General features: G+C 47.6%; 1 protein-coding gene and 1 non-coding gene across 2 annotated transcripts; both read right to left on the bottom strand.

Moving 5' to 3' along the window:
• Positions 1-6,640: 6,640 nt before the first annotated feature.
• TRNAW-CCA lies at positions 6,641-6,712 on the bottom strand. Its single transcript has one exon. It is a non-coding gene; the product is annotated as a tRNA-Trp (tRNA).
• Positions 6,713-9,672: 2,960 nt separating this feature from the next.
• On the bottom strand, positions 9,673-15,833 carry LOC124677831 (LRR receptor kinase SERK2; the record flags this gene model as incomplete). Its single annotated transcript, XM_047213783.1, is given in 11 exon segments — positions 9,673-10,300; positions 10,770-11,164; positions 11,621-11,962; positions 12,065-12,196; positions 12,324-12,436; positions 12,511-12,582; positions 12,700-12,771; positions 13,161-13,304; positions 14,157-14,228; positions 14,340-14,472; positions 15,728-15,833. Coding segments are annotated over 11 exon segments (1,893 nt in total). The 3' UTR covers positions 9,673-9,988.
• Between the last annotated feature and the right edge of the window lie 8,545 nt (positions 15,834-24,378).

Raw genomic sequence — 24,378 nt, 5'->3', positions numbered from 1 at the left:
CGTCTAGAAAGCCTCACTTAAAGTCCACAAGAGACAATGCAAAAAACAGAGACAGAATCTGCCAAAACAGAACAGCCAGTAAAGATGAATTTTAAAGAGGTACTTCCGTTGCTCAAATCAGAAAACTCAAAACTAATGAAAGTTGCGTACATATCTGAGGATCACTCACGTAAATTGGCAGATTTTTCTGAGTTACCTACAGAGAACCCTACCCAAATTCGTGACAGCAAGAAATATGTTTCTGTGCGAAAATCCAAATCTAGCATCAACCTTCTATTAGAGACTTTACTTAGCACAATAATGCAATAAAGTAAAGATACAAATGTATTGCTACAATAAGTAAAATAAGTGTAGGAAGAAAGAAATGTTGTTTACCTCCTCTATACATATAAAATGTATTTGTTAACAAGGTTGATCAAGTCTTGCCACCAAATAAATTTTACATAGCATATGAAGAAATTAAACTCAAATCAATCATGTTACCTTGAATTGTATTGATATGGATCCAATCACAAGAGTTTGATATTCTTCTTTAGGCTCATATATAGGACAATCGATAGTTCCAACTTTGATAGTTCTCACATTAGAAATAGTATTAACTCCACATGCTTTCTCAATCCTCTTGGGAAAATAAACAAGTATGCTCCTTGTCATCAATATTGAAAGTAACTTTTCCCTTATTGCAATCAATAACAGCCCTGCGGTGTTAAGAAAAGGTCTCCCAAGAATAATAGACATATTATCATCTTCAGACATTTCCAACACAACAAAATCGGTTAATATCAAGCGGTTATTAGTAACTTGAACAGAACATCCTCACATATACCAACAGGAATAGCAGTAGATTTATCAGCCATTTGCAAAGATATATCAGTAGGTATCAACTTATCTAAGTAAAGTCTCTTATAAAGAGAAAAAGGCATAACACTAACACCGGCGCCCAAGTCACATAGAGCAGTTTTAACATAATTATTCTTAATAGAACAAGGAATAGTAGGTATACCGGGTCGCCCAACTTCTTTGGAACTTTGCCATTGAAAGAGTAATTAGCAAGCATAGTGGAAATTTCCTCATTGGGGATTTTCCTTTTGTTAGTAACAATATCTTTCATATACTTTGAATAAGGAGGTAATTTAATAGCATCAGTCAAAGGGATTTGCAAGAATAAAGGTTTCATCCAATCACAAAATTTATTATAGTGTTCTTCTTCCTTTGATTTTAATTTCTTAGCAGGAAAAGGCATTTGCTTTTGCACCCAAGGTTCTCTTTCATTACCATGTTTCTCAGCAATAAAATCTTCTTTAGTATACTTTTTATTTTTAGCATGCTTTTCGGGTTCTTTTTCAACCTCTTCTTTATCAGGAGTATCATTCTTATCATTATCTTTATCATGTTCATTACCACTTTCAGTTTCAGCATCAGAAATAGAAATACTATTAGGATCATTAACAGGTTCAGAGGATTCTACAACATTCTTATGTTTCTTTTTCTTTTTCTTAGAACGAGCTCTAGGTTCAATGCGTTGAGAATCTTGTTCAATTCTTTTGGGATGTCCTTCAGGATATAGAGGATCCTGGGTAGAGACACCACCTCTAGTTGTTACTTCATAAGCATGCTTTTCTTTAGAATTATTTCCCAACAAGTCATTTTGCACTTTAGTGAGTTGATCAATTTGAGTTTGAACCATATGAAAATGTTTAACAAGCATCTTAACATCATTGGAGGTTCTCTCCACAATGTCATGCAATTGACTAATAGCTTGAGAATTTTCCATTAGATGATTCTCTACTCTCATATTAAAATTTTCTTGCTTAACAATATAATTATCAAACTCATCTAAGCATTGCGCAGGAGGTTTTGAATACGGAATATCTTCCCTAGTAAAGCGCCGAAGGGAATTTACCTCAATCATGGATGAAGGGGGAATTATCTCACATATATCTTCTATGGGAGGTAGATTCTTCACGTCTTCGGATTTAATACCTTTCTCCTTGAGAGACTTCTTGGCTTCCCTCATATCTTCATCATTCAATTTAATTAAACCCCTCTTCTTCACTATCGGCGTTGGAGTTGGTTCGAGGCGTAGTCCAATCATCATGATTCCGGCCTATTTTAGCCAATAATTCTTCAGCTTCGTCTGGAGTTCTTTTCCTGAAAACACAACCAAGCACAACTATCCAGGTATGCCCTAGACTCAATGGTTAGTCCACTATAAAATATATCAAGTAAATCATGCTTTTCCAAATCATGGTCAGGCAGAGCTCTAATAAGAGAGCAAAATCTCGCCCAAGCCTCAGGCAATTTCTCTCCATCTCCCTGATCAAAATTATAAACTCTCTGCAAAGCAGCAAGTTGAGCACTAGCAGGAAAGTATTTCCGGAAGAAAACATTAAGCAATTCTTTTGGACTTTTAATAGAACTAGGTGGCAAACTATTATACCAAGTTTTAGCGTCATCCTTTAATGAGAATGGAAAGATTTTAGCAACAAAGTAAGTACGCTTCTTAACATCATCGAGAAAACAAACTACTCAGAGTAGATAACTCAGTCATGTGTTCAACAGCACTTTCTTTTTCAGTACCACAAAAAGGTGTTTTCTCAACAATAGCTATATGAGATAGATCAAGAGAAAAATCATAATCTTTATCCCTAATGTTTATAGGAGATGTGGCAAATTTAGGATCAGGTGACAGTTTATATCTAACAAGTATGTTCGCAAGCAACTTTTTAATTTTTCTTGCATCGGTAGTAGCATGGCATTTTTCAATAAAATCATCATCAAGTTCCACATAATCTTCATCAAGATCATCACTAGAGTATTCAAGTTCAGGTGAATTAACAGGTGTAGTAACATCAGGAGTTTCAGTATTTTCAATTTGTCTAGACCTAGCAATTGTAGCATCTAGAAAAGATCCTAACGAACCACTATCATCAAGCACAGCAGAAATATTATCAGTATTATGAGAGTTTTCAGATTCAGCAGAAGTACCAGCATTTGAAGCATGTGGCGGTGAAACAAGTTTATCAATCACATATGGTGAATCAAGAGCAGCAGAGGTACTCAGAGTTGTACCTTTTCTTGTAGTGGATGGTAATATGGCGACCTTAGTATCGCGAGTTTTACCCATGATGGAGAATTCGCAGCGAACAATATCAATCCAAGTGAACTTCCAAATAAAGCTATGCTCCCCGGCAACGGCGCCAGAAAATAGTCTTGATGACCCACAAGTATAGGGGATCGCAACAGTCTTCGAGGGAAGTATTACCCAATTTATTGATTCGACACGAGGGGAGACAAAGAATACTTGAAAGCCTTAACAGCGGAGTTGTCAATTCAGCTGCACCTGGAAACAGACTTGCTCGCAAGAGTTTATCAGTAGTAACAGTTTTATAGTAGTAGCAGTAGTAAAATAACAAGCAGAAAGTAACAAAGACAGCAGTAGTGATTTTGGTAAACAGCAGGATTAAAATACCGTAGGCACGGGGACGGATGACGGGCGTTGCATGGATGAGAGAAACTCATGTAACAATCATAGCGGTGGCATTTGCGTGATAATAATAAAACGGTGTCCAAGTACTAATCAATCAATAGGCATGTGTTCCAATTATAGTCGTACGTGCTCGCAATGAGAAACTTGCACAACATCTTTTGTCCTACCAGCCGGTGGCAGCCGGGCCTCAAGGGAAACTATCTGGATATTAAGGTACTCCTTTTAATAGAGTACCGGAGCAAAGCATTAACACTCCGTGAACACATGTGATCCTCACATCGCTACCATTCCCTCCGGTTGTTCCGATTTCGTCACTTCGGGGCCATTGGTTCCGGACAGCGACATGTGTATACAACTTGCGGGTAAGATCATAAACAACGAATATCTTCATGAATCAATAACATGTTCAGATCTGAGATCATGGCACTCGGGCCCTAGTGACAAGCATTAAGCATAACAAGTTGCAACAATATCATAAAAGTACCATCTACGGACACTAGGCACTATGCCCTAACAATCTTATGCTATTACATGACCAATCTCATCCAATCCCTACCATCCCCTTCGGCCTACAGCGGGGGAATTACTCACACATGGATGGGGGAAACATGGCTGGTTGATGGAGAGGCGTTGGCGGTGATGGCGGCGATGATCTCCTCCAATTCCCCGTCCCGGCGGAGTGCCGAACGGAGACTTCTGGCTCCCGAGACGGAGTTTCGCGATGTGGCGGCGTTCTGGAGGGTTTCTGGCGACTTCCACTTCTCCCCGTGCGTTTTTAGGTCGAGGCGAATAAGTAGTCCGAAGGAGGGCGTCGGAGGCCGGCCGAGGGGGCCACACCACAGGGCCGCGCGGGCCCCCCCTGGGCCGCGCCGCCCTATGGTGTGGGGCCCTCGGGCCTCCACCTTACTTGTCCTTCTGGCTCCGTCAGTATTCTGGGAAAATAGGCCCTTTCGTCAAAATCCCGAGGTTTTTCCTGAAAGTTGGATTTCTGCACAAAAACGAGACACCAGAACAGTTATGCTGAAAACAGCGTTAGTCCGTGTTAGTTGCATCCAGAATACACAAATTAGAGGCAAAACAATAGCAAAAGTGTTCGGGAAAGTAGATACGTTTTGGACGTATCAGACTCCTCGTTCGGCATACTCTTAGGCGGTTAAGCCCGAAATAAGAGCCGAGGCTCTGATACCAATTGAAATGATCGTATGCCGCACCTAGAGGGGGGGGGGGTGAATAGGTGCTAACCAATTTTTAGTTTTTTTTCAATTTAGGCTTGACACAAAGGCAAATTCTCTAGATATGCAACTAAGTAAATTTACCTATATGATAAGGTTATAAACTAAGCAAGATATAACTACGTAATATAGGAGATAGAATGGGATAGAGGTAACCGAGAGTGGAGCACGCGATGACACGGAGATGATTCCCGTAGTTCCCTTCCTTTGCAAGAAGGTACGTCTACGTTTGGAGGAGTGTGGTTGCTACGCAAGCCAAACCAAGAGCCACGAAGGCTTCACTCAGATCTCCTGTGAGCAACGCCACGAAGGCCTAGCCCACTTCCACTAAGGGATTTCCTCGAGGCGGAAACCGGGCCTTTACAAGGTTCTTGGGGCACACATCCACAACTGAATTGGATGCTCCCAAATCTGTAACAATACAACAATCAACAACAACACATCAACAACAAATCAACTAGGGAACCAAATAGGAACACTAGCATGAGATCCCTCAAACAAATGAGGGGAAATGAAAAACGCTTCGGTGAGGATGTAGATCGGTGGCTTCTCCTTCGAATCTCCAAAGATCAAGAGATTTGGTTGGGGGAGGAAGAAGATCTTGCAAATCTTGTGTTTCTTGAGGTGGCTCTAATGGAGGTGAAGCTTGGCAGATTTCTTGTGCAAATGATTGAGCAAAGGGGTAAGGAAGAAGAAGAGGGGTATAAATACCCCTCTCCAAAATCCAGCCGTTGAGCATTTCGGGAGGCCGGATAATCCGGCCTAAGTAAGGGCCGGATAATCCGCCCCCCCGGATAATCCGGCCTCCAGGTACAAAACCATGACAATGTCCGGGCAAATGTCCGGCCCCTATCCAGAGACGCAATTCTTCAGGTCCTTAGCCATTTTCGAGGGGCCCGGATATTCTTGAAATATCCGGCCCGGATAATCCGGCCCAGGTACAAAACCGGGACAATATCCGGGCAAATGTCCGGCCCCTATACTGAGCTGCATTTCCTCAAGTCCTTAGCCGAAATTCTGGGGGCCGGATATTTTGGAAATATCCGGCCCGGATTATCCGGCCTGATGAACATTTTTGCAACAGCTTTTTGACAACACTGACCACATCCAACACACATACAAATATATCTATGTAATTCCTGTATCACTTAAACAACCATTAGTGTATCACATATATTGACATCAAACACACAAAACATAATATGAGAGATGTTCTTTCACTCGTCCCCGCCGAGAACTCCATGCCACTCGACCAGGCCTGCGCCTGGTCGAGGGAGCAGTGGGAGAAGGAGGAGGCGGAGCGGCAGGCGAGGCTCCTCGAGGACGTCGCTCGCTATCGCCGGCCTGCGACTTCTCCATCCGGCGTCGCCGTCCCCGTCATCGACCTCGAAGCCTCCGACGATGACTGGTACAAGCCATCGCCGTCCCCGCCTCACACCAGTAGCCGGTGGGGAGACGCCGGCCAAGGCAGCAGCCAGGCGGCTTCGGCGCCGCCGCAGTTCGACGATGACGGCTCCGACGACGATGGCGGTGACCTTGACTACACGGTGTTCTACCGCCATTTCGGCATGTAGAGCGCCGTGTTTTAATATTTAGAGTTGTATTCCCCTAGCCGAATTCGAAATATAGTCGAATTCGGCCTCTATGTATGAACATCGCCCCTCTATATAGTAAATATCATTAAATTTAGTCTAAATTCGATCGTTTTGAGCCGTATTTTGTCAAGTTTCCGTTTTTCAAATTTATATCGGTGTCTTCACCTGGGATCACGGCTGGGAATTAGTCCTCCCCACGCCAAAATTACGTCCAATTCGGACATAAATTTCCCTGGATTTCGGCGTGGGGAGGGGAGATGCTCTAATATTGAATATTGAGTGCGGAAGTTCAAAAAGAAATCCGGATATTTAGCTCGAGGCATTGAACCCGACGTGAATCGAACACGCAACCTTCTGATCTGGAGTCAGACGCGCTACCATTGCGCCACGGATCCGGCTTGCAAAGTGTTGTGCATTATTTTCTTTGTTCTATGATAGTATAACATTAGGTATAATCACCTCACTCACTGGATTCTTTCTGACAAAGAGTTTCAGAGTACTATACGTCTTGGCCTTTCAACGAGCTTCGATTGCGGAAGACCAGGCAAAGCCTGGCATTCCCTTGTCCGACACACCTCTACTGTAGTGCTGCTTCGGAAATTAAGCGCATCATAATACAAGTTTTTTCAGAGAGTGCTTGTACGAGTTCAGAGCCCTCTCTTACTCCGGCTTCTGCTTGGTTCATAACCTACAGGTTCCAGACTTTCAGTTCACAGTCCCCTCTTTTTGTTTGGCACCAAGCTTGAACTGATCCTAGCTAGGTCTGGGCTCAAGAACCTCGATCGTATCCGCAAACGATCGAGACCTAATTCTATCATACAGATGAAGCATGCACATCATCGAACAAGTGTCGTCGCCGTGCCAGACTCAGTCAGATACAAAGAATTCCCTGGTGTCAGACGTACACGTACGTTGGCGTGCTAGCAGCGGGCCAGCGGCCGGCGGGCCGGTGTCCATGCATGCAGCTTACATGCGCGCCATTAAAATCGTGCAGGAGAGAGCAGTTCGGAGATATGCATTGATGCCGGCGGCTCAGCTTGACTATAGTTGTTGCACATCTCAGCTGAACCAAAACGCACAGCAGGGCAGAATATACTACTGTAGTACGTATTTTCTGTGCCGGATCACGATCAGGATTTCAGTCTCAGAGAGCAGTCGGTGTTACAGAGAGTAAATATAAAGAACTTATATCCACGGGAAGCGACGTCGTCTTCTTCCCAGCTGCTCCTCTGCGGTGGCGCAATAACTGCGGCGACCAAGGTTTTGGGTCCCGAATGAAAAAAAATCCCGAGGGGGGTCGGGATTGCCGGTTACCGCGGTAACCGGAAAATCCCGACCGGTTACCGGACGAATTCGAAAATCAATATTTGAATTCAAATTCATCGGCAGGACAATTTACAGAAGAATTTTGTTAAAATTCAAAAATTTCAGAAAAAGTCAAAAAATTCGGGATTTTTTGGCCGGTATACCGGTTTCCCGAGGGGGGTCGGGAAGTCCGGTTCCCGCCCGGTAACCAGAAATCCCGCCCGGTAACCAAATCCCTGGCGGCGACCAGCGGCATAAATATCGTACCGGGCCGAAGCAGTGCGTGCTCCGCCGGCCATCGCCAGTTCGCCATTGCTCCCTCCCCGTCGCACGCATGCGCGCGCACACACCCGCATCTCCGTCTTCGTGTTCGCGCGCAAGGGTTTCATTCATGTGAATCGAATCGAGGATCCTGTGAGCCGCCGTATCTCTTCTGTTATTTATGATCGCTTCATCTTGCACGCGCGCGCACAGTTCTTGGAGCGGTGCATATATAAGCGCTCGCGAGCCTCGCCTAGTTATCTCATCCTGCTCGATCTCGCCGCTTCCTCTGTCTCGAATTGAGATATACTCTGCTAGCTAGCTGCTCTCTCTATCATAAACTAGGCGCCGAGACTAATGAGGAGGTCTACTGCCGTGGAAACTCGGAGGGCGCTGGTGTTTGCCCTTGTCCTTGTCATGAGCTCCTGCGTGACCCATAGCGTCAGAACAACACCAAGTAAGTTGATCATTGTGTGCCTAGACTCGTAGTACTAGATTGATCGTCTACTAACCTGCTACAGTCACAAGCACATGACACATGGCATGCCATGTGGCAGCTGACTTCAATCTGACACGTCACATACATGATGCAGCAGGTACGTCAGGTTCAGCCGCCGACGCCCTGCAACCTGGAAATACTACGACACCGTCTGGGTCTGGAGCTGCAAGCCAGGACGACTACGGAGGCCAGGCGCCAACGCACCACCATCAGGGCCAGGCAACGCAAGAGGGGGAGAAGGAGGAGCTGACGTCTCTGAAGGAGAGGGCGGTGGCGGGATCAAGGCTGCCGGACTGCGGGCACGCGTGCGGGCCGTGCGCCCCGTGCAAGCGGGTCATGGTGAGCTTCCGCTGCCTCCACGACGCCGAGTCCTGTCCCCTCGCCTACCGCTGCATGTGCCGCGGCAAGTTCTTCCGCGTTCCCACGTTCTAGCTACACTCGGGCAGCGCCCCTCGTACTACTATGTAACCTTGTGAATGCTTTTGCGGTTGGTATGTAAAATTAGTGTGATGTGGTGACAGTGGTACTGTGTTTAGAGTTACTACAGTAGTACTCCCTCCGTTTGAAAATGTAAAATGTTTTAGGTGCTTACAAATAAACTAGATACAAAGTAAAGTGAGTGAACCTACATACTAAAAATAGACTTGATATAAACTAAAGTGAGTGAAGCAAAAAAAAACTAGTCCAACATCTTACATTTCCAAACAGAGAGAGTACATGATAATAGCATAACATGCAGGGGAAAAATAGTATAACATGCAATTCTTAGATCTCACCACCTCCACCATGCCCACCTTGGTGTGGAAGCCTTGAGAACCAATTAAAAATCTTTGCTCTGTTGATACTTCAAAATCAAGTGTGGACAGCAAATAGGCTTGCGGAAAAGGATGGCAAAAGTGTGGCTTACGCAAGTTCTGCAACCAAGTTCAAGAAATTGGGGTACTTTGAAGGCTTGGCTTGGCCTTCCTTCATCTTCATGATGTCGAGCCAAAAGATTGGCATGCCATTGCTACCGCCAAAGATTGGTACTTGGGTTCAAGCCATCCACAAAAAAGGAAGAATCGAGGAAAGCCAATGCTTCATTTGCAATGTTGGTGTCATGGGTACTTTGGAAGGAAAGAAACACGCGTCAGGCGCGTGTCTAACCAAGTGATAACGTCAACCATGCTAGCGAAATTAGTGTAATGTGATGACAGTGGTACACTGTGCTCAGTTACTACAGTATTCTAGTATGCACGATCCAGTGTGCCGTGCGAGTGTCCCAGTTTGTCAGTCTTACGATACAGCATATCCGAAGAAAATATTGCCTGGCATATCTAGCAATATCTCAACCGAGTGAACGTACAATATATGCTAGGCATAGGCTCACTCAGCGTAATCAAGAGCCGCCACAAACAATGTGTTTCAACTTTGCCCCCGCTATATATACCTTACTAACATCGAAATGCAACTACCTAGTACAACTACTGACCCAAAGGAGGTGCCAGGATATATATAACCCATTTTTCCATCTTCAAATTTAACACTAGCAGAATGTGTTAGCCATATACAGAAAATAGAGAATTTCCCGCTGCCAGGGCGCCAAAGCTTGTCTATTTCTTTCCCGTTACCTCGGGCCTGACAGCTCCACCGCCCGGAGGTTGTAGGTCGAGTCGACGATCCAGTCGTTGTGCCGCGGTGCCAGCTCCGCCTCCTGCCGGACCACCTCCACCTTCTGCCACTCCTCCCACCGCTCCGCCAGCCCGTCGCCCTCCAGCATCCTCACCACCTCAGACATCTTCGGCCGCTCCATCGGGGACCCCTGCGTGCACAGCAGCGCCACCTGGATCAGCTCCTCCACCTCCTGCTCCGTGTACACGCCTTGCAGGTCCGGGTCCACCAGCAGATCGATTTTCTTCTCTTTCAACAGCCCTTTCACCTGCAGCCACGCACACACAACCGGCAGTTTCTTGGCATTAGGTTTCGGTTTCGTCTAGTGTAGTGTAGGCTCTCCATGATAGATGGCACATGGAGGATGAAGTGTCAGTTTTGTTTGGTTACTGATCATGCTATAGGACATTGAACCAACATAGATCGATAATATTTGCTCTAGCTCTTACACTAGAAGTGGCAGACAGCTAAGATGCATGCTGAAACACAGATAAAATGCATTAGGGAAACAAAATTATCAGTTGTATCAATGATAGATGGCACATGTAGGGTGAAGTGACAGTTTGTTTTGTCACTGATCATGCTATAGGACATTGATTCAGAAGAGATCAATAATATTTGTTCTAGCTCTTACACTAGAAAGGCAGACAGCTAAGACGCATGCTGAAAGACAGCTAAGATGCATGAGGCAAACAAAATATGAGTTTTTTGCTACTCAATGATGGAGCAGAACTTACCCAGTCAAGCAGCATGACATCATCGTCATTTGCGAGACGAGCAAGGTCAAATGCCCTCTGTCCGGTAATGAGCTCCAGAAGCATAATCCCGTAACCGAAGACATCCGTCTTCTCGGAGGACTTTCCGGTGGACAGATACTCGGGGGCAATGTGCCCGATTGTTCCCCGCACAGCTGTAGTTACATGAGTGTCCTTGTAATCCATAAGCTTGGCCAGCCCAAAGTCACCCACGACTGCCTCGAAGTCTTCATCCAAGAGAATGTTTGCGGCTTTGACATCGCGGTGGATGATCTTGGGATCACAGTGGTCATGCAAATAGGAGAGTCCTCTGGCTGATCCCAGCGCAATCCCCTTTCTCTTTTCCCACTCGAGAGGCGGCTCGTTTGGCTGGCGCTCTAAGAAACAAGCACCATAAGTCAAAGCTGAAATGACCAAACATGTACTAGAGGTACTCCCTCCGGTTCAAAATAATTGCCCAGAAATGGATGTACCTAGACAAGTTTTAGTGTGTAGAACTGTAGATACATCCAGCAATTATTTTAAACCGGAGGGAGTACCATAATTCCGTAAATAAGAACTGGATTATAGTACTCCAGTTTATTCAATTACAGTAAAAGCCACGTGAAATTATTCGTCAAGTAAAAAAAACTAGGTCTCAGTTCAGCCATGGCTACATAGTCTAGCACCCTAGTACCCTTCCCTAGGGTCTCTATTCCCTTTGTCTATTATGTACAGAACTCTCCTTACTCTTTGATAAATACTCTATCGGGAGACCTGGCAGTTTTCTCGGAAATAAAGGCAAACAAACGCGGAAAAAGTCCCAAAGAAATAAGTATAGAAGAATAGGGTACCTCGCAAACGTGATGCAACACTGCCATTAGCCATGTATGGATAGACTAGCAGCCGCTCTGTAGGTGTCATGCAGAAACCACGGAGTCGAAGCAGGTTTCTATGCACTGCCATGCTAATCATTTCAACTTCCGTTTGGAATTGGAGTTCACCACCAGGAGTACGTTCTTCTTTTAGTCTTTTTACTGCTACCAATGTACCATCTGTCAGTCGCCCCTTGTACACCTTCCCAAAGCCACCTCTTCCTAGAATGTTCTTATTGCTGAAGTTATCGCTGGCAACTTGAAGCTCCCTGAGTGAGAACCTCTTAAGCTGGCCAAGGTGCACTTCTGGATCCTCCTCAGCTGAATATAAAGAAGAGAAACCCTCAAAAAAAATATAAAGAAGGGTACAGATAAATGAATTGATAATTTGAACAAGAGCAATGTAATTTTAAGAATCCTCACCAGGGACATCAAAGAAATGCTCTTCAGGTTTACGGCGCCGCCACAATGCAAATCCAATTGCAGGAACCGCAAATACCAATGCAGCGCCTGCAGCAACACCTCCAGCAATTGCCCCGGTTTTGGAGTCACCACCTAATGGAGTGGCATTAGTCCAGCAAGAACATGTCAAATACCATCTAGACCATTAACAGTTTCAGTGATTTACTACTTCAAGAAGAATCACTGTAATGCGACAGAAAATATAGTTAAAGAAACACACCTCGTGACGCAGGTGGTGTTGGAGGGTTGAATGGAGGCGGTGGAGAAAAAGGAGGAGCCCCAGGACACGGTTTTAAAGTACCAGGACCACAAAGATTTGGATTATTACCAAAACTGTGAAAATAAGTTGAAGTTTATCATCCTGGCAAGTTGCAGTAAGGACCCGAATGTTCATCCAGAAATAATACCTGATAGGAGTAAATTGTTGAAATGAACCAGTTGATGGAACCTCTCCAGAGAGATTATTGTTTGAGAGATCCCTGCAAGTTTGTCGCACACATGTATTATCATGTGCAGGTTTGCATGTATGATACCATTTCGATAACAATATCCATAAGGTACATATACTGATATGAATACTAGAACAGGGTACTTACAGAACTTGGAGGGTGGAAATGTTGGCCAAGGATTGTGGAATTCGACTAGAAAGACTGTTGTTGTTAAGGCGCCTATCGTTGCAAGTAGGCATTCAAAGAAAGAAGTTAGAATCATTTCTACTAGTGGGCCTAGAAATAAAGCACCAAGTCACAGAAAAAGGACCTAAACAGTGGATTTACCCTTCATTCTAATAAGAGGCTTAAGTGGATAAAGTTATATGAAAGAAGAAAATTACAAGAACAGCTTATTGTTTAATAAGACATGCAAGACTCCTGTAGACTCAAAGGTTATACAAACCCATGAAAGTGACACGATGTATAGTGTTTTTCTTATAGTTTTTTACAAGTTTTAATTATGGTGTTTTTTGTAGGATGGCTGTGAATGAAATGTGGGGGTAATAACAAAAGGAGAGGACATAGACAATTTACTATTATGTACATCATAGAAGGAGTATTCTTACAGGAACCGCAACTTCAAGAGTTGCCCCAAGGTGTCTGGAATAACGCCACTGAAGTTGTTCAGGTACAGATCCAAACTGACCAGGTTTGTCAAGTTCCCAAGTTCGGGAGGTATTGTCCCACTTATGTTGTTGCTATACAGCTCCCTGTTCACATAACAGTGAAATTTCGCCAAAAGTTTCAGGTATACAGAATGAGAGCGCCAAACTTGTATACAAAGGTACCATAAATAATGGAAGGCAACAAAATAATGAGAAAAGTATACATTTTCATTCATTGTAATAAGAGGCTTAAGTGGATAAAGTTATATGAAAGAAGAAAATTACAAGAACAGCTTATTGTTTAATAAGACAAGCAAATCCAATAAAACTTCTGTAGACTCAAAGGTTATACAAACCCATGAAAGTGACACGATGTATAGTGTTTTTCTTATAGTTTTCTACAAGTTTTAATTATAGTGTTTTTTGTAGGATGGCTGTGAATGAAATGTGGGGGTAATAACAAAAGGAGAGGACAAAAACCTCCAAACATCACTATCCTAAATCTGTAGAATGGGCAAGTGTGCCTAACCACTCCAAATATCCTAAATAGTACAGTTTCCCAAACATATTGATTCATTTTACTGAAAATCAAAGTGGTTTCAAATGTCATGCCATGTTGTCAGTACACACCACAGCTAACTTCTACAAGCCAATGTCATGTATGTATATTACGAAAGTCCAGACCACCAGGCTTTCACGCGGTAGCATATGGAAACAAAAAAGCGTTGACCAAAGGGGATAATCCCTCACTTGGTAATACATTGTTAGGTAGATGAGACCTCGCTAGCGAGTTTTTAACGAGGATAGCACCCCGTTTAGTCTGAACGCTATTTGAACCCAGGTGGAAGAGATCACCACCAAGCCAGCGGTTGGTTCTCAGCATATGGAAGCATAAACATATGCACCTACGGTATAACTATAAAAATGATTATTAGAAGGCTGGAGCTTTAAACGTACAAATATTGAAGATTCTTCAGCTGCCCAAGTTGGGACACCAATGCACCAGATAGTTGTGCGTTTCCAAGATCACTGCAACAAGAAATAATATGCAGTTGAGACAAAGGATCACAGTCGAGACAAAGGATCACATTTGTCAACTTCTAGCAACTTTAAATTATAGAGATTATGTCGAAAACTTACACTCTGATGACACTGTTATCAGGATTACAAGTAACATGGAACCATGTGCACGGATTAACCAGAGTGGGATCCCAACTCTGCAGCACACTGTTAGCATCTTTAAGGCTTTGACGCAGACTGTACAGAGCATCACCTACCATTGGAAGTACCATAATGATCAGGTATTGGCAACAATATACATGCCGACTCATTTAAGAGAATATACACATACTTATGTGCAGAAATTTAACAGTTACTTGTCCACCACATTACGCACATGGATATAGTACTGCTTTTTTCGAGGACAACGCATGAGATCTGTGTGTCGATATATTAAGATAGGAGAGTGATAATCACAAGATTGATTGATGGCGCCACGAATATTAGGTACTGTGATTTCTTACAATATTGAACTCCCCTTTTCTCCAAAAAGCTATGCAAAATGTAGCATTAGCTACTAATCAATATCAGTACAAATAAGTACTAACAACATAGTAATTAATGTTTGTTTCACAAGATTTATTTTAGATCATCTTGCCCCAGACCCCTTTTTCTACAGGAGCCAGGACAGTAACAAAACTAAAATCAAGACATATTATTGCGGCCACGAAAAGAGATCCCCACGAAAATCACTACCATAAGATTACAAGTTTCTCATTCAGACAAACAGAGTATAGAAATTCTATTATTTAGTTCAATAAAGGCTAAATGATATGCAAATCTACTACTGCTATGTAATCAGAAAAAATGCCAAGTTCCCATTATTGGAGGTTGAAATACAGAGAAATACTATATGAATTGGTGGTCTCTACAATGGAAATATTCCTGTGGAGGCTAATTCATATATACCTTGAAGACAAATTTAAGCATATGACAAACTACCTACTTGGCAATAGTAGCTAAGAAGGAAAAGATGTACAGTATTTTTCAAGACAGAATTACACGACCTTGTTGGAACAAAACAAGCATAAAGCAAATAATTGCTTGGAAGGTAATCCCATTTTTTTGCTGAATTCAATCCAGCTGCAGAGCAGGCCGAACTTATTCCAGAAATTAGTAAACCCATCTCAGTGCGGCTAGACCAAACTTACTGACCATCGAGAAGAATCGGAACAAGGAAGAAATTCGTAACAGGACATCTGGGACACATAATGACGAATGAATCCACATAATGAAAAAACAAAGCTGGGAAGTGGGGATAACTAGACCTTCCATACCCCGTGAATAGATTCGGTTCGTGCCCATGGACGGACACTAGGGAAACAATACTACAGATTTTTACCCCTTCCCCCCAGCGTATGCTCGCAGGCTCACCCGTAGATAGAATAATTCGTCAGCCGGCAGTCGGCGCCCGGAAAGAAGGGTGGAAATTGCGTAGCAATAAACAAGAATTCGATGAAGTGTCTCACCCTCCGTGTTGGCGGCGACCCGGCTGGCGCCCAGCAGCAGTGACAATACCGCCGCCGCGGCCACCGTCCACAGCCTCCTCCGCAGCATCTCCGGCGACGCAGCCATCGAAAAACTGACACAGGTGGTCCCGTCTCAGAGCCTTGGCATACGGGCACCCGCCGTCTCCGGTGCCCTTGTGGACTTGCCACGGCAGGACCCGATGAGCTCCCGCCTTGCGCCGCCGCTAACCTCCTCTTCCTCTTGTCTGACGGAGGAGGCGACTCGGTTTTTTACCAGTGTCTTTCTTCAGCTTGGGATTTTTTTAAAATTTTGTGCTGCTGGTCTCTGGCAGTGCGTGACTGTGCCTGTGTGTGTTGGGACCTAAAATGTTCCGTGGGTACGGGCGACGTGTTTCGCGGAAGGCCGGGTCACGGGGTTTGTACCCACATGTTTCACTGGCAGGTGGGGCAGCGCACGCCATGGGCCCACGCGTCGGGGACGAACGAAGGTTTGGTGGAGGTCGGTTTGGTTTTCCAGCGAGGGTAGTGGGGAATCGGAGTGTAGCGGCAGGGATGGATAGTCTGACGCGCTGACGGCGGCGTGATGCGGGCGCTCGGGATTTTCCCTGGACACGGTCCTCGTACGCCCGACGATCAATCATGCGGTGCGGGCTGTGTCGACTGCATGAATCACGTGAACGTTTGCGTACGGATCTCAGCAGAGACAAGACCAAATTAACAACCTAGTACCGCATGATCGTCCGGTAAAAAGGAGGGGGCGCGCGCAGCAATTCGCGGCGAAAACAAAGGCAAAAGTAGCGTGGTCTGGACTCTGGAGCGAGCGGCCTGGGAGCAGTAGGGCGCGTCCACGCAGCGCCAGTGCGCCACCGGTAGCCACCGTCGCCGGCTACACGACGCGGTCAGAATTTTCCGCTCGTGAACGGGAGCGGGAACGCGGGATCCTCTGCGCCGGCGTCACACGGTGTGGCCCCGTCGCGACCAGTAGGACGCCGTCACGCAAGGGAGGTATGGCCGGTGATCGGGGTATGAGCACACGCGATCCGACGGGAGGGCGGTTTTTTCTCTGCCTCTCGACGTCCGTGGCGGGCCAGGCCGGGTACCGTTTTTTTCTCCGGTCAAAGTTGTGTACCGGGCTGGTCTACGGTCTATCCGTCTAGGCGCGTGGTGTAGACGAGCTGTAGAGTTGTGGTGGAGTGGGGGTCCGGAGGGTTGACTTGACTCCCACCCTGCAAATATCCACCACCGATTGGGAAAAGTAAATTCACATGGGCAAATAAAAGTATACGCTTATTTTTTGCGTATTGGTTAGTTTAATCCTCAGTTATATTTATTTTTTAATAAGTTTTGTTTAATCCCCAATGCACTATCTTCATCTAGTGAATAATTGGGGGTTGAGGCTTTATGAAGATTTAAATAGATTGAGTGAAGGTAGACCACCCGATCTTCTACAATTCCCATAAAAACGAGGCCTAAAGAAGATTCAGAAAAGTAAGCTCCTCATGTAGTCGTGCGAGAATGACATCGGTGCTGGAAAGTCATGCTTGATGCGATGGTCTACAGCAACGCATAGGGGTGGTTTTCACTCATATTCCTACACTAGTCGGCATGGACATCCCATCTTCATCGGTGGTTTTAGTAGCGACTTTGGTAGATCTATTTGGGATTGAGGAGCCTTTTTCGTCGAACCAATGTGCCCCATAAGTAACTAGTTGGTTTCCAAGCCCAGCTGAATAAGAGTCACTCCCACACCGGCCCCTACGAAGAGAGTTCTGGACGGGCGCCAGCGCTCCTCGCCATTTTGGATTTTGTCAGTGGGGTCATCCTGCTAGCGAGAGAGAATGGCCGGTAGGCTTTTTTAATGACCATGTTGAGAGTTCATTCGGCTTCTTCAGTGAACACACCGATTACCCAGGAGGGCACAAGGCGACAAGAGGGGACGTTGCGCACTAGCTCCACGTAGCGACGACAAAGCTTCCCAGCATCGTAAATGCGCATGTCGGCCTTTTTTTGGTCGCCTCCTCGACGCTCATCACCATTCCTCTTCTTGCTGAAACACTAGCTGCCCGCCACCACCCACTTCTCCGCGATGTCGCACAACCATGAAGTCGGCGACAGCAGGATCTTGACGTACCAGTAGGTACCAGAGGAGATAGCTATGATCGTTACTGTATCCATATTCGAGCATCGCATGTGCAACCTGAACATGGAGGAGGGTGGTGGCGCTACACGCAGCGGGACTTCTCGTGCCGCCGGACTTTCGGCTACTGCGCGACTAGAACATGTCAAATAATGGCTACATTGTTCCACTGATACACGCATACATCACGCAATGCCGGCCCAAGCTGCCGCCAACGCAGCAGAGCGGCCTGGCCTTAGGGCCGAGCAGCTAGAAGTGGCTCTTCGGCATTATTCACGAGGTGCTTGCCTCGTGCGGTTCTTCAGTGTCGGCACTCCTTTGCCCGAAAAATGAGTCGTGGGCGATGAAGAAGGAGGACCACCGTATCCACCACGCGACGCCTTTTCGTCCCGCACCTTAAGAAGGAGAAGCTCCCCCCCCCCCCCTTCCGCTGCCAAAGAAGGAGAAGGCGTGGTTGGAGTTTGAGCTCCAGGTGTTGTTCGACGCGTTGGGCCAGGTGGCGGTCCTAGGCGCTCCTACAACGACCTCCCAACTACCAGCGAGAGGTCCGTGGAATGGTAGTTGGCGATGGACGGTGGGAACGCCGTCGACCTCATGGAGGATGTGCATGCGCCAATTCCGGCGCCAAACATCGAGCAAGAGGACGAGGAGTGGGTGATAGCGGCGGTGGCGACGATGACATCGCATTCATCCTCAACTACACCCCCCTTCTACTGGTAGTTAGGATTTTTTATGTATTGTATTTAAATTTCGCAAACTATATACAAATGAATGAAATCAGCATCTTTTCAAGTTTTTAAGATTTTAAAAACATTGGGGGCAACCTATTAGGAGCACCGGTCTAGGAAACCTCTTCCTATACCAAGAGAGCAAGTGGCGGCGACGTCAATAAAGTTGTGTCGGAGCAGCTGCCAACGTCTATTTGGGATGCGCCGGTGGAGATGCTCTTACCATGAGGCTGGATTCAAAAAGCTTATTATTTTTTCCATGAATAAAAACAAAAGAGAAAATGAAGGGGATGTTGATAGTTTTATACTTTTATGCACGGTACTGCACACACACAAGTATTTTCGATGTTCTTCAAAGAAGAAAAGGGCATCCAATTGTAATTTTACAAAAAGAAAATTGCAATACCCATACAGTCCTGAGACAAGTCACTTGGAATAAAAAGTACAGCTTATCGTTCCAACAAACTGAAATTGTGCTAGCGAAATCCACAGAAGAAGAAAAAAGAGTGAAATGCACCAACAGTCCCAGAAGTCACAGCCAATGTCCGAAACAATCCTGAAACTCAGAAAGTGTACCAATATAGTTCTGGAAGTTGTTATGGATGTCCATATACGGTCCTGAATACGTACAGCTGTGACATGGCAGTGTAGCAGACCCACCACGCACCAAATGTCCTACAAACCGCTGACTAACAGGCCGCATTCCAAATTAGCTTTATTTTATCAATTATTGAAGTCCTAGATTAGCGCACAAACACACATGCCATAAGCCCATAACAACCTCCTGCCGCCGCCGGCGTCGTCGTCTGCCGCGAGGAGGCGGTGCAGCTGCAACGTGACGCTCACGCGGTCCCGCCGAGCGCCTTGCCGGACCGGACGCGGAGGCTGTGCCGGAGCGCGTCGAAGTCAATGTCCTTGCCTCGCCTCCACGGCGCTGAAGTGGAACAGAATGTCGAACGCCTCGGCCTCCCTAGCCACAGCACGGCAGACATGCCCGCTACTCGCTCTCGTGATCTCGTGAACTGCGGTGATGCGGAGGTGCGGCGTACCATTGCTCTGCCCGCGGAACGCGTGGAACAGCGCGATCGATCCACTGCGTGGCATTGGCGGCCGGGCCGGAGAGCAGCGGCGGAGCCACCTCCCGGCGAGGCCGGGCAGCTGCCCGCGCTCAGCCGAAGTATCTGTATCTCCGTTGAACGTTTAGTGGAGTAGCTAATTTCACGGCAAAAAAAACTTGCCACCTTTGCTCCTTCGGTATTTGCCCAGGCCGTAGCAGAATAGCAGCTAGCTAGCTCCGCCACTCCCGGAGAGGTTGATGGCGTGGTTGGTGGCCAGGTACATTCTGCGGCGCGCGGCCGGGACGAGCTGCGTCCGTGCGTGTCGGCGGAGCTTGACGCCGACAGGAGTGCCCGCGACAGTCCCTGCACGAGGTAGAGCAGCTTCCGGCCAGCGCGTCGGCAAATACGGCGGCGAGGCCCTGCAGCGTGTGCGGCGCATCCAGCAACGTGAGATGCATGCATATTGTGCTCGAGGCAGAGGTTGGCGCGGCCGAAGGACCTCGCCGGCCACCGCCACCTCGGAGGCTGGTACAGCAGAGCAGCAGCAGGCCGACAAGCTGATGACCGCACGTCCTCCTCCTGCTGCTGCTGGTACATGCTGATATCCTCTCCTTTGATCACCAACCAAGTGCGTGCTTCCACTCCGTGAGAGAGCATATATTGCTCGATTTAGATTTCCAAATGAAAATTGCGCCGATTAGAACTGCTCGACCGGACGCGTGGCCGTCGTGGGTCCACCCTGGTGCACTGTCGTGGGTCCACTACATTGCCACCTCATCGGTATACGTATTTAGGACCGTATGTGAACATCCATAACAACTTTTAGGACTGTAGTGGTACATTCTCTGAGTTCCAGGACCGTTTTAGATATCACCAGTAACTTCTGGGACTATTGATGCATTTCACTCAAAAAAAAACCTTTTGAACAAGCGACAACTTCGATGTGACTTCCCGAAAAAAAAAAGTTATCCAGGTTAATATCTGAGTGAGCGTAAATGCATTGGGCCTGTTACCGTCGAATTTCCGAGTGAGAGAAAAGCAAAACATTAGGTCAAGATCGGCCCATGCATTCTTAGCCAAACAAATAGCCGCTCTGGGACTCTGGGTACGTCCAACGTCCTTCCTGGACCTTCTTTATTTAATATCCGGGCAACAACCACGGCCCGTTGTGTTGGTCATCATGCTTCACCTCAATACCACCACTGGCAGTTGCAAAACAAAACCTGAATACCATTGTGACGAGGACGGCGGTGACGATGGCTAGGCTAATATTTGGACAGGAGCACGTAGCCACGTACGAGCTTGTGGTGTGGCAAACGGTGGTTCATGTAGAGCATATGCCGGCTGCGTATCGTTGGAAGCATTGTTTTTACAGTGGTATATAGTGGCATATCTGATCCCGATCGACCTCTCCATTACCGGGAAGTCTGAACCTACATAAACCATCCCAGAAGGACACCCGTTGCGCGTGCCTATGAACGCACCCCGTCGTACTGTACTTGTGAGTTGTGACGAAAGCGGACGCCTTTTTCCGGCATTATTTACCTTAAAACTCCCCATGAAACTTTTGAGCACATGTACACATGCAGGTCTAAACTGGCGAGTGACGACTTTATCAGCCAATGGCAAGGGTGCGCCAAAGACGCGGACTCTAGCCTAATTAGCTTGACCTAACGCTGTAAGGCTACTGGCTCCTCGGCCTGGCGATCCTGGCCAATTTGATCCAGAATAAGGCTAGAAATCCAAGTAAACAAAAGATTGGTTCGTCCAGTGCTTTTATTTTTAAAAATGGGTGATCTCGCCGTCCGTCGCAGGAAGCACGATCGTGTGGATCGCTCGTGCCCCTGGCCCTAAACTATGCTTGTTCCCCGCTAGACGAAAACCAGGTTAGCCAATGGTGTGGCGTGAATTAACTAGTCCAGTTAGCAGAGCCCAAACGCAGTTGAACAAGGATAGGAGAGAGCAACGCCATGCGGTGATTGGCCTTCGCGCGCGAGCCTCACCAACTCCTGCACAGTGTCTGTCTCCCCGGATTCTAGCGGCCGAGAGGAGCACGCACGAAGCCGAGCTTTTCTAAATCGTTAACGTCCTAATCATCAATCATCGTCGCGAAGAAAAGAGATGAGAGAATCCTGACGTGTTCTCGATCGCGGCCCGTCCGCGTAGCAGCCGAGTGAGGAACCACAGGCCCAAGCCTCCACACCACAGCGCACATGCGGCCGCGCCGGCCGCTGTCTGGCGTGACGTCGCCGCCCCTCGCCAACAACCGGTAGCGCGCGCGCACGGTGGCGGTGGGGCTCCGCCGGCGAATGGATGCGCGCGGCGTGGCGGGGGCCGGCCCGAGGTGACGCGCGGGGCGCCGCGCGCGAGAACTACCTGGAATCCGAGCGGGGAGATTCGTGGGACGTCAATGACCGGTAGGTCCGCCGTATTCCGTGGACCCACTGGCAGCCTTGAGCCGCCAAGTTGCTGGGGCTGTTTTCAGTTTCCGATCGGGGAGGCCACGCAACGTCCAACTTTCAAGTTAGCACCAAAGCAAAACCTCGCTTGGGCATCTTCACCGGCGCGGTTTAAATAGTCATGCCGCATCTAAACTAGTTCACACGGACAGATGGATTAGTCGTGAAAACAATAGAGATGTGACCCATCGCTTCACCAAATTCGGGGACCTGATATGTGCATCGCGGACAACGCGCGTGTTCTCCCGCGTGTGTCGCGGAGCGGCGAATTGTGGCAGAAGGTTGACCAACACCATAAGCCATGGCCATCAAAGTCGTCGTTAACCACTGTCCTCGTCGCCTCAACTTCTGCGCAAACATTGATGCTGATAAAGCTGGGACGCTACTCGGGCATTGTTGGCCAATGCTACTTAAAATGCCCAACACGTCCCCACAACCATTGCCATCGCCTGCAAAGAAACGCCGCCAGTTCCATAGCTGATGAAGATGTTGAGGTGTGAGATTTTGAGCCTGGCGAGAACTACGGTGCCCTCGTTGTGGCGGCCAACGATGGTGAGAGGAGCAAGACGACAATGACGAGGAGCAAGACAACGGGCCACCCGCTTCAGTGAAGGCGGGAGGCAGTCGTCCCCGACTACTATGATTAGGAAGCGGGCATCGGTTGCACTTAGGACCCGACACTGAGGCTAACAGTTTATGGTGGACAGAGGTTCACGTAGCATTTTTTCCACGTAATAAATCTAAACTAACCCAACCGAGCACCTACAGAAATAAGATCTTTGTGTTGTTCCTTCCTTGATGCTGCTCGATCCCGACGGTCCTGTAGGTGCTTGAGCCATGGTGGTGGAGGGGATGGGGGATCTGACCGATGGCGGTCACGATGTCGACGACGCGATGTGTCGTTCCCCTAGGCGACGTGTTGAGGTATATCTATCTTCCTCCCCTCCCACTTCCTTCCTCCCGGGTGAAAACTCAAATCCCTTGTATTGGGCGGCGGCACTGGCGTCGTTTCCCTCCTTGGAAGCCTCACATTGGGACATGGGTGGTAGTGGACCAGTGCGATGTGTGGGCCTGCTTGTGGCGGCATATCTGTTGAGGCGACGAGGCACCGTGCTCGGCCGACATCTTTGTCATGCTATGCTCTACGTCGATGTGTGGTATGTGTCCACCGGTGGTGCGGTGCCCTCGACCCTGGGCGAGATGGGATAGGGATCCCCTCTTCGGCGGCTGGGCCATGCTGACTAGCGTGAGGCAGAGGCTTGAGGTCGTGCCTTTCTTGAGGTCGTGCCTTTCATGTGGGCGAGATGGGATAGGGATCCCCTCTTCGGCGGCTGGGCCATGCTGACTAGCGTGAGGCAGAGGCTTGAGGTCGTCCCTTTCATTTGGGGCGGTGTTACCACTCTCCTGTCGTTTCTTCTTTCAGCGTTCTCAGTCTAAATCTTGCGTCTTGATTAGTGGCTAATGCGGCGGTGTCGGTTGATGGTGTGTTTTTTTGTCTTGTGTGCCTTTTGTGCTCTTTTAAGGAGCTTTTCTGCATCGTGATGGTGTGGCGCCCTTCGATTTTTGGCGAGAAGGCAGGGACCTTCTTCGGAGGTGGAGGCGAATGTCTCTACATCGACGGCGAGCCAGATATTGTGGCGAATGCTAGAGCTTTCTCCGAGGGCCTAGTTCTTCAAGGTCTGTTGCTTGTAATCTTTTTCTTGATGTGTGGCGGGTTTCGCGATCCGTCATCTAGTCCCCAATGGCGAGACGTGGCTGCCGGTGAAAACCGGCCTTGACTGCAGTCATGACGGACGATGGCGGCGCCTGTTCGTCGCATCCTTGTTGAAGGCATTGTTCCTGCCATCTGCGTTTGTCCCGGACGGCGACGTGGCTGCCGGTGAAAACCGGTCTTGACCGCAGTCATGGCGGACGATGGCGGCGCCCGTTCGTCGCATCCATGTTGAAGGCATTGTTCCTGCAGCTACTTCGCCGGGCGCTCCGGGGAAACCTCGGACTCGGGTCTCCCGGATCGAACGATGGCGGCGCGCAACGCCGTTCTCCCTGTTGGGGGTATCGTTTTTGGAGCAGACAACGGATGGCGGTGGTGCTGAGGTGGTGCGGTGTGCTTTTGCTGTGTCGGCGTCGTCGAGTCGCCATGGCATGGTGCAGATTGTCGTTGCCTATCGACGGTACCTCGGAGGAGGGATCCTCACGAGGGGGAGAAGAAGTAGGGGCCATAGGGCGGAGTGCACACGGGACGGTGGTACGCGAGTTACCCAGCTTCGGA

Source organism: Lolium rigidum, chromosome 7 (genome assembly GCF_022539505.1).
Source record: "Lolium rigidum isolate FL_2022 chromosome 7, APGP_CSIRO_Lrig_0.1, whole genome shotgun sequence".
Taxonomy (NCBI): Eukaryota; Viridiplantae; Streptophyta; class Magnoliopsida; order Poales; family Poaceae; genus Lolium; species Lolium rigidum.
This window is presented reverse-complemented; position numbering and strand designations above follow the sequence as displayed.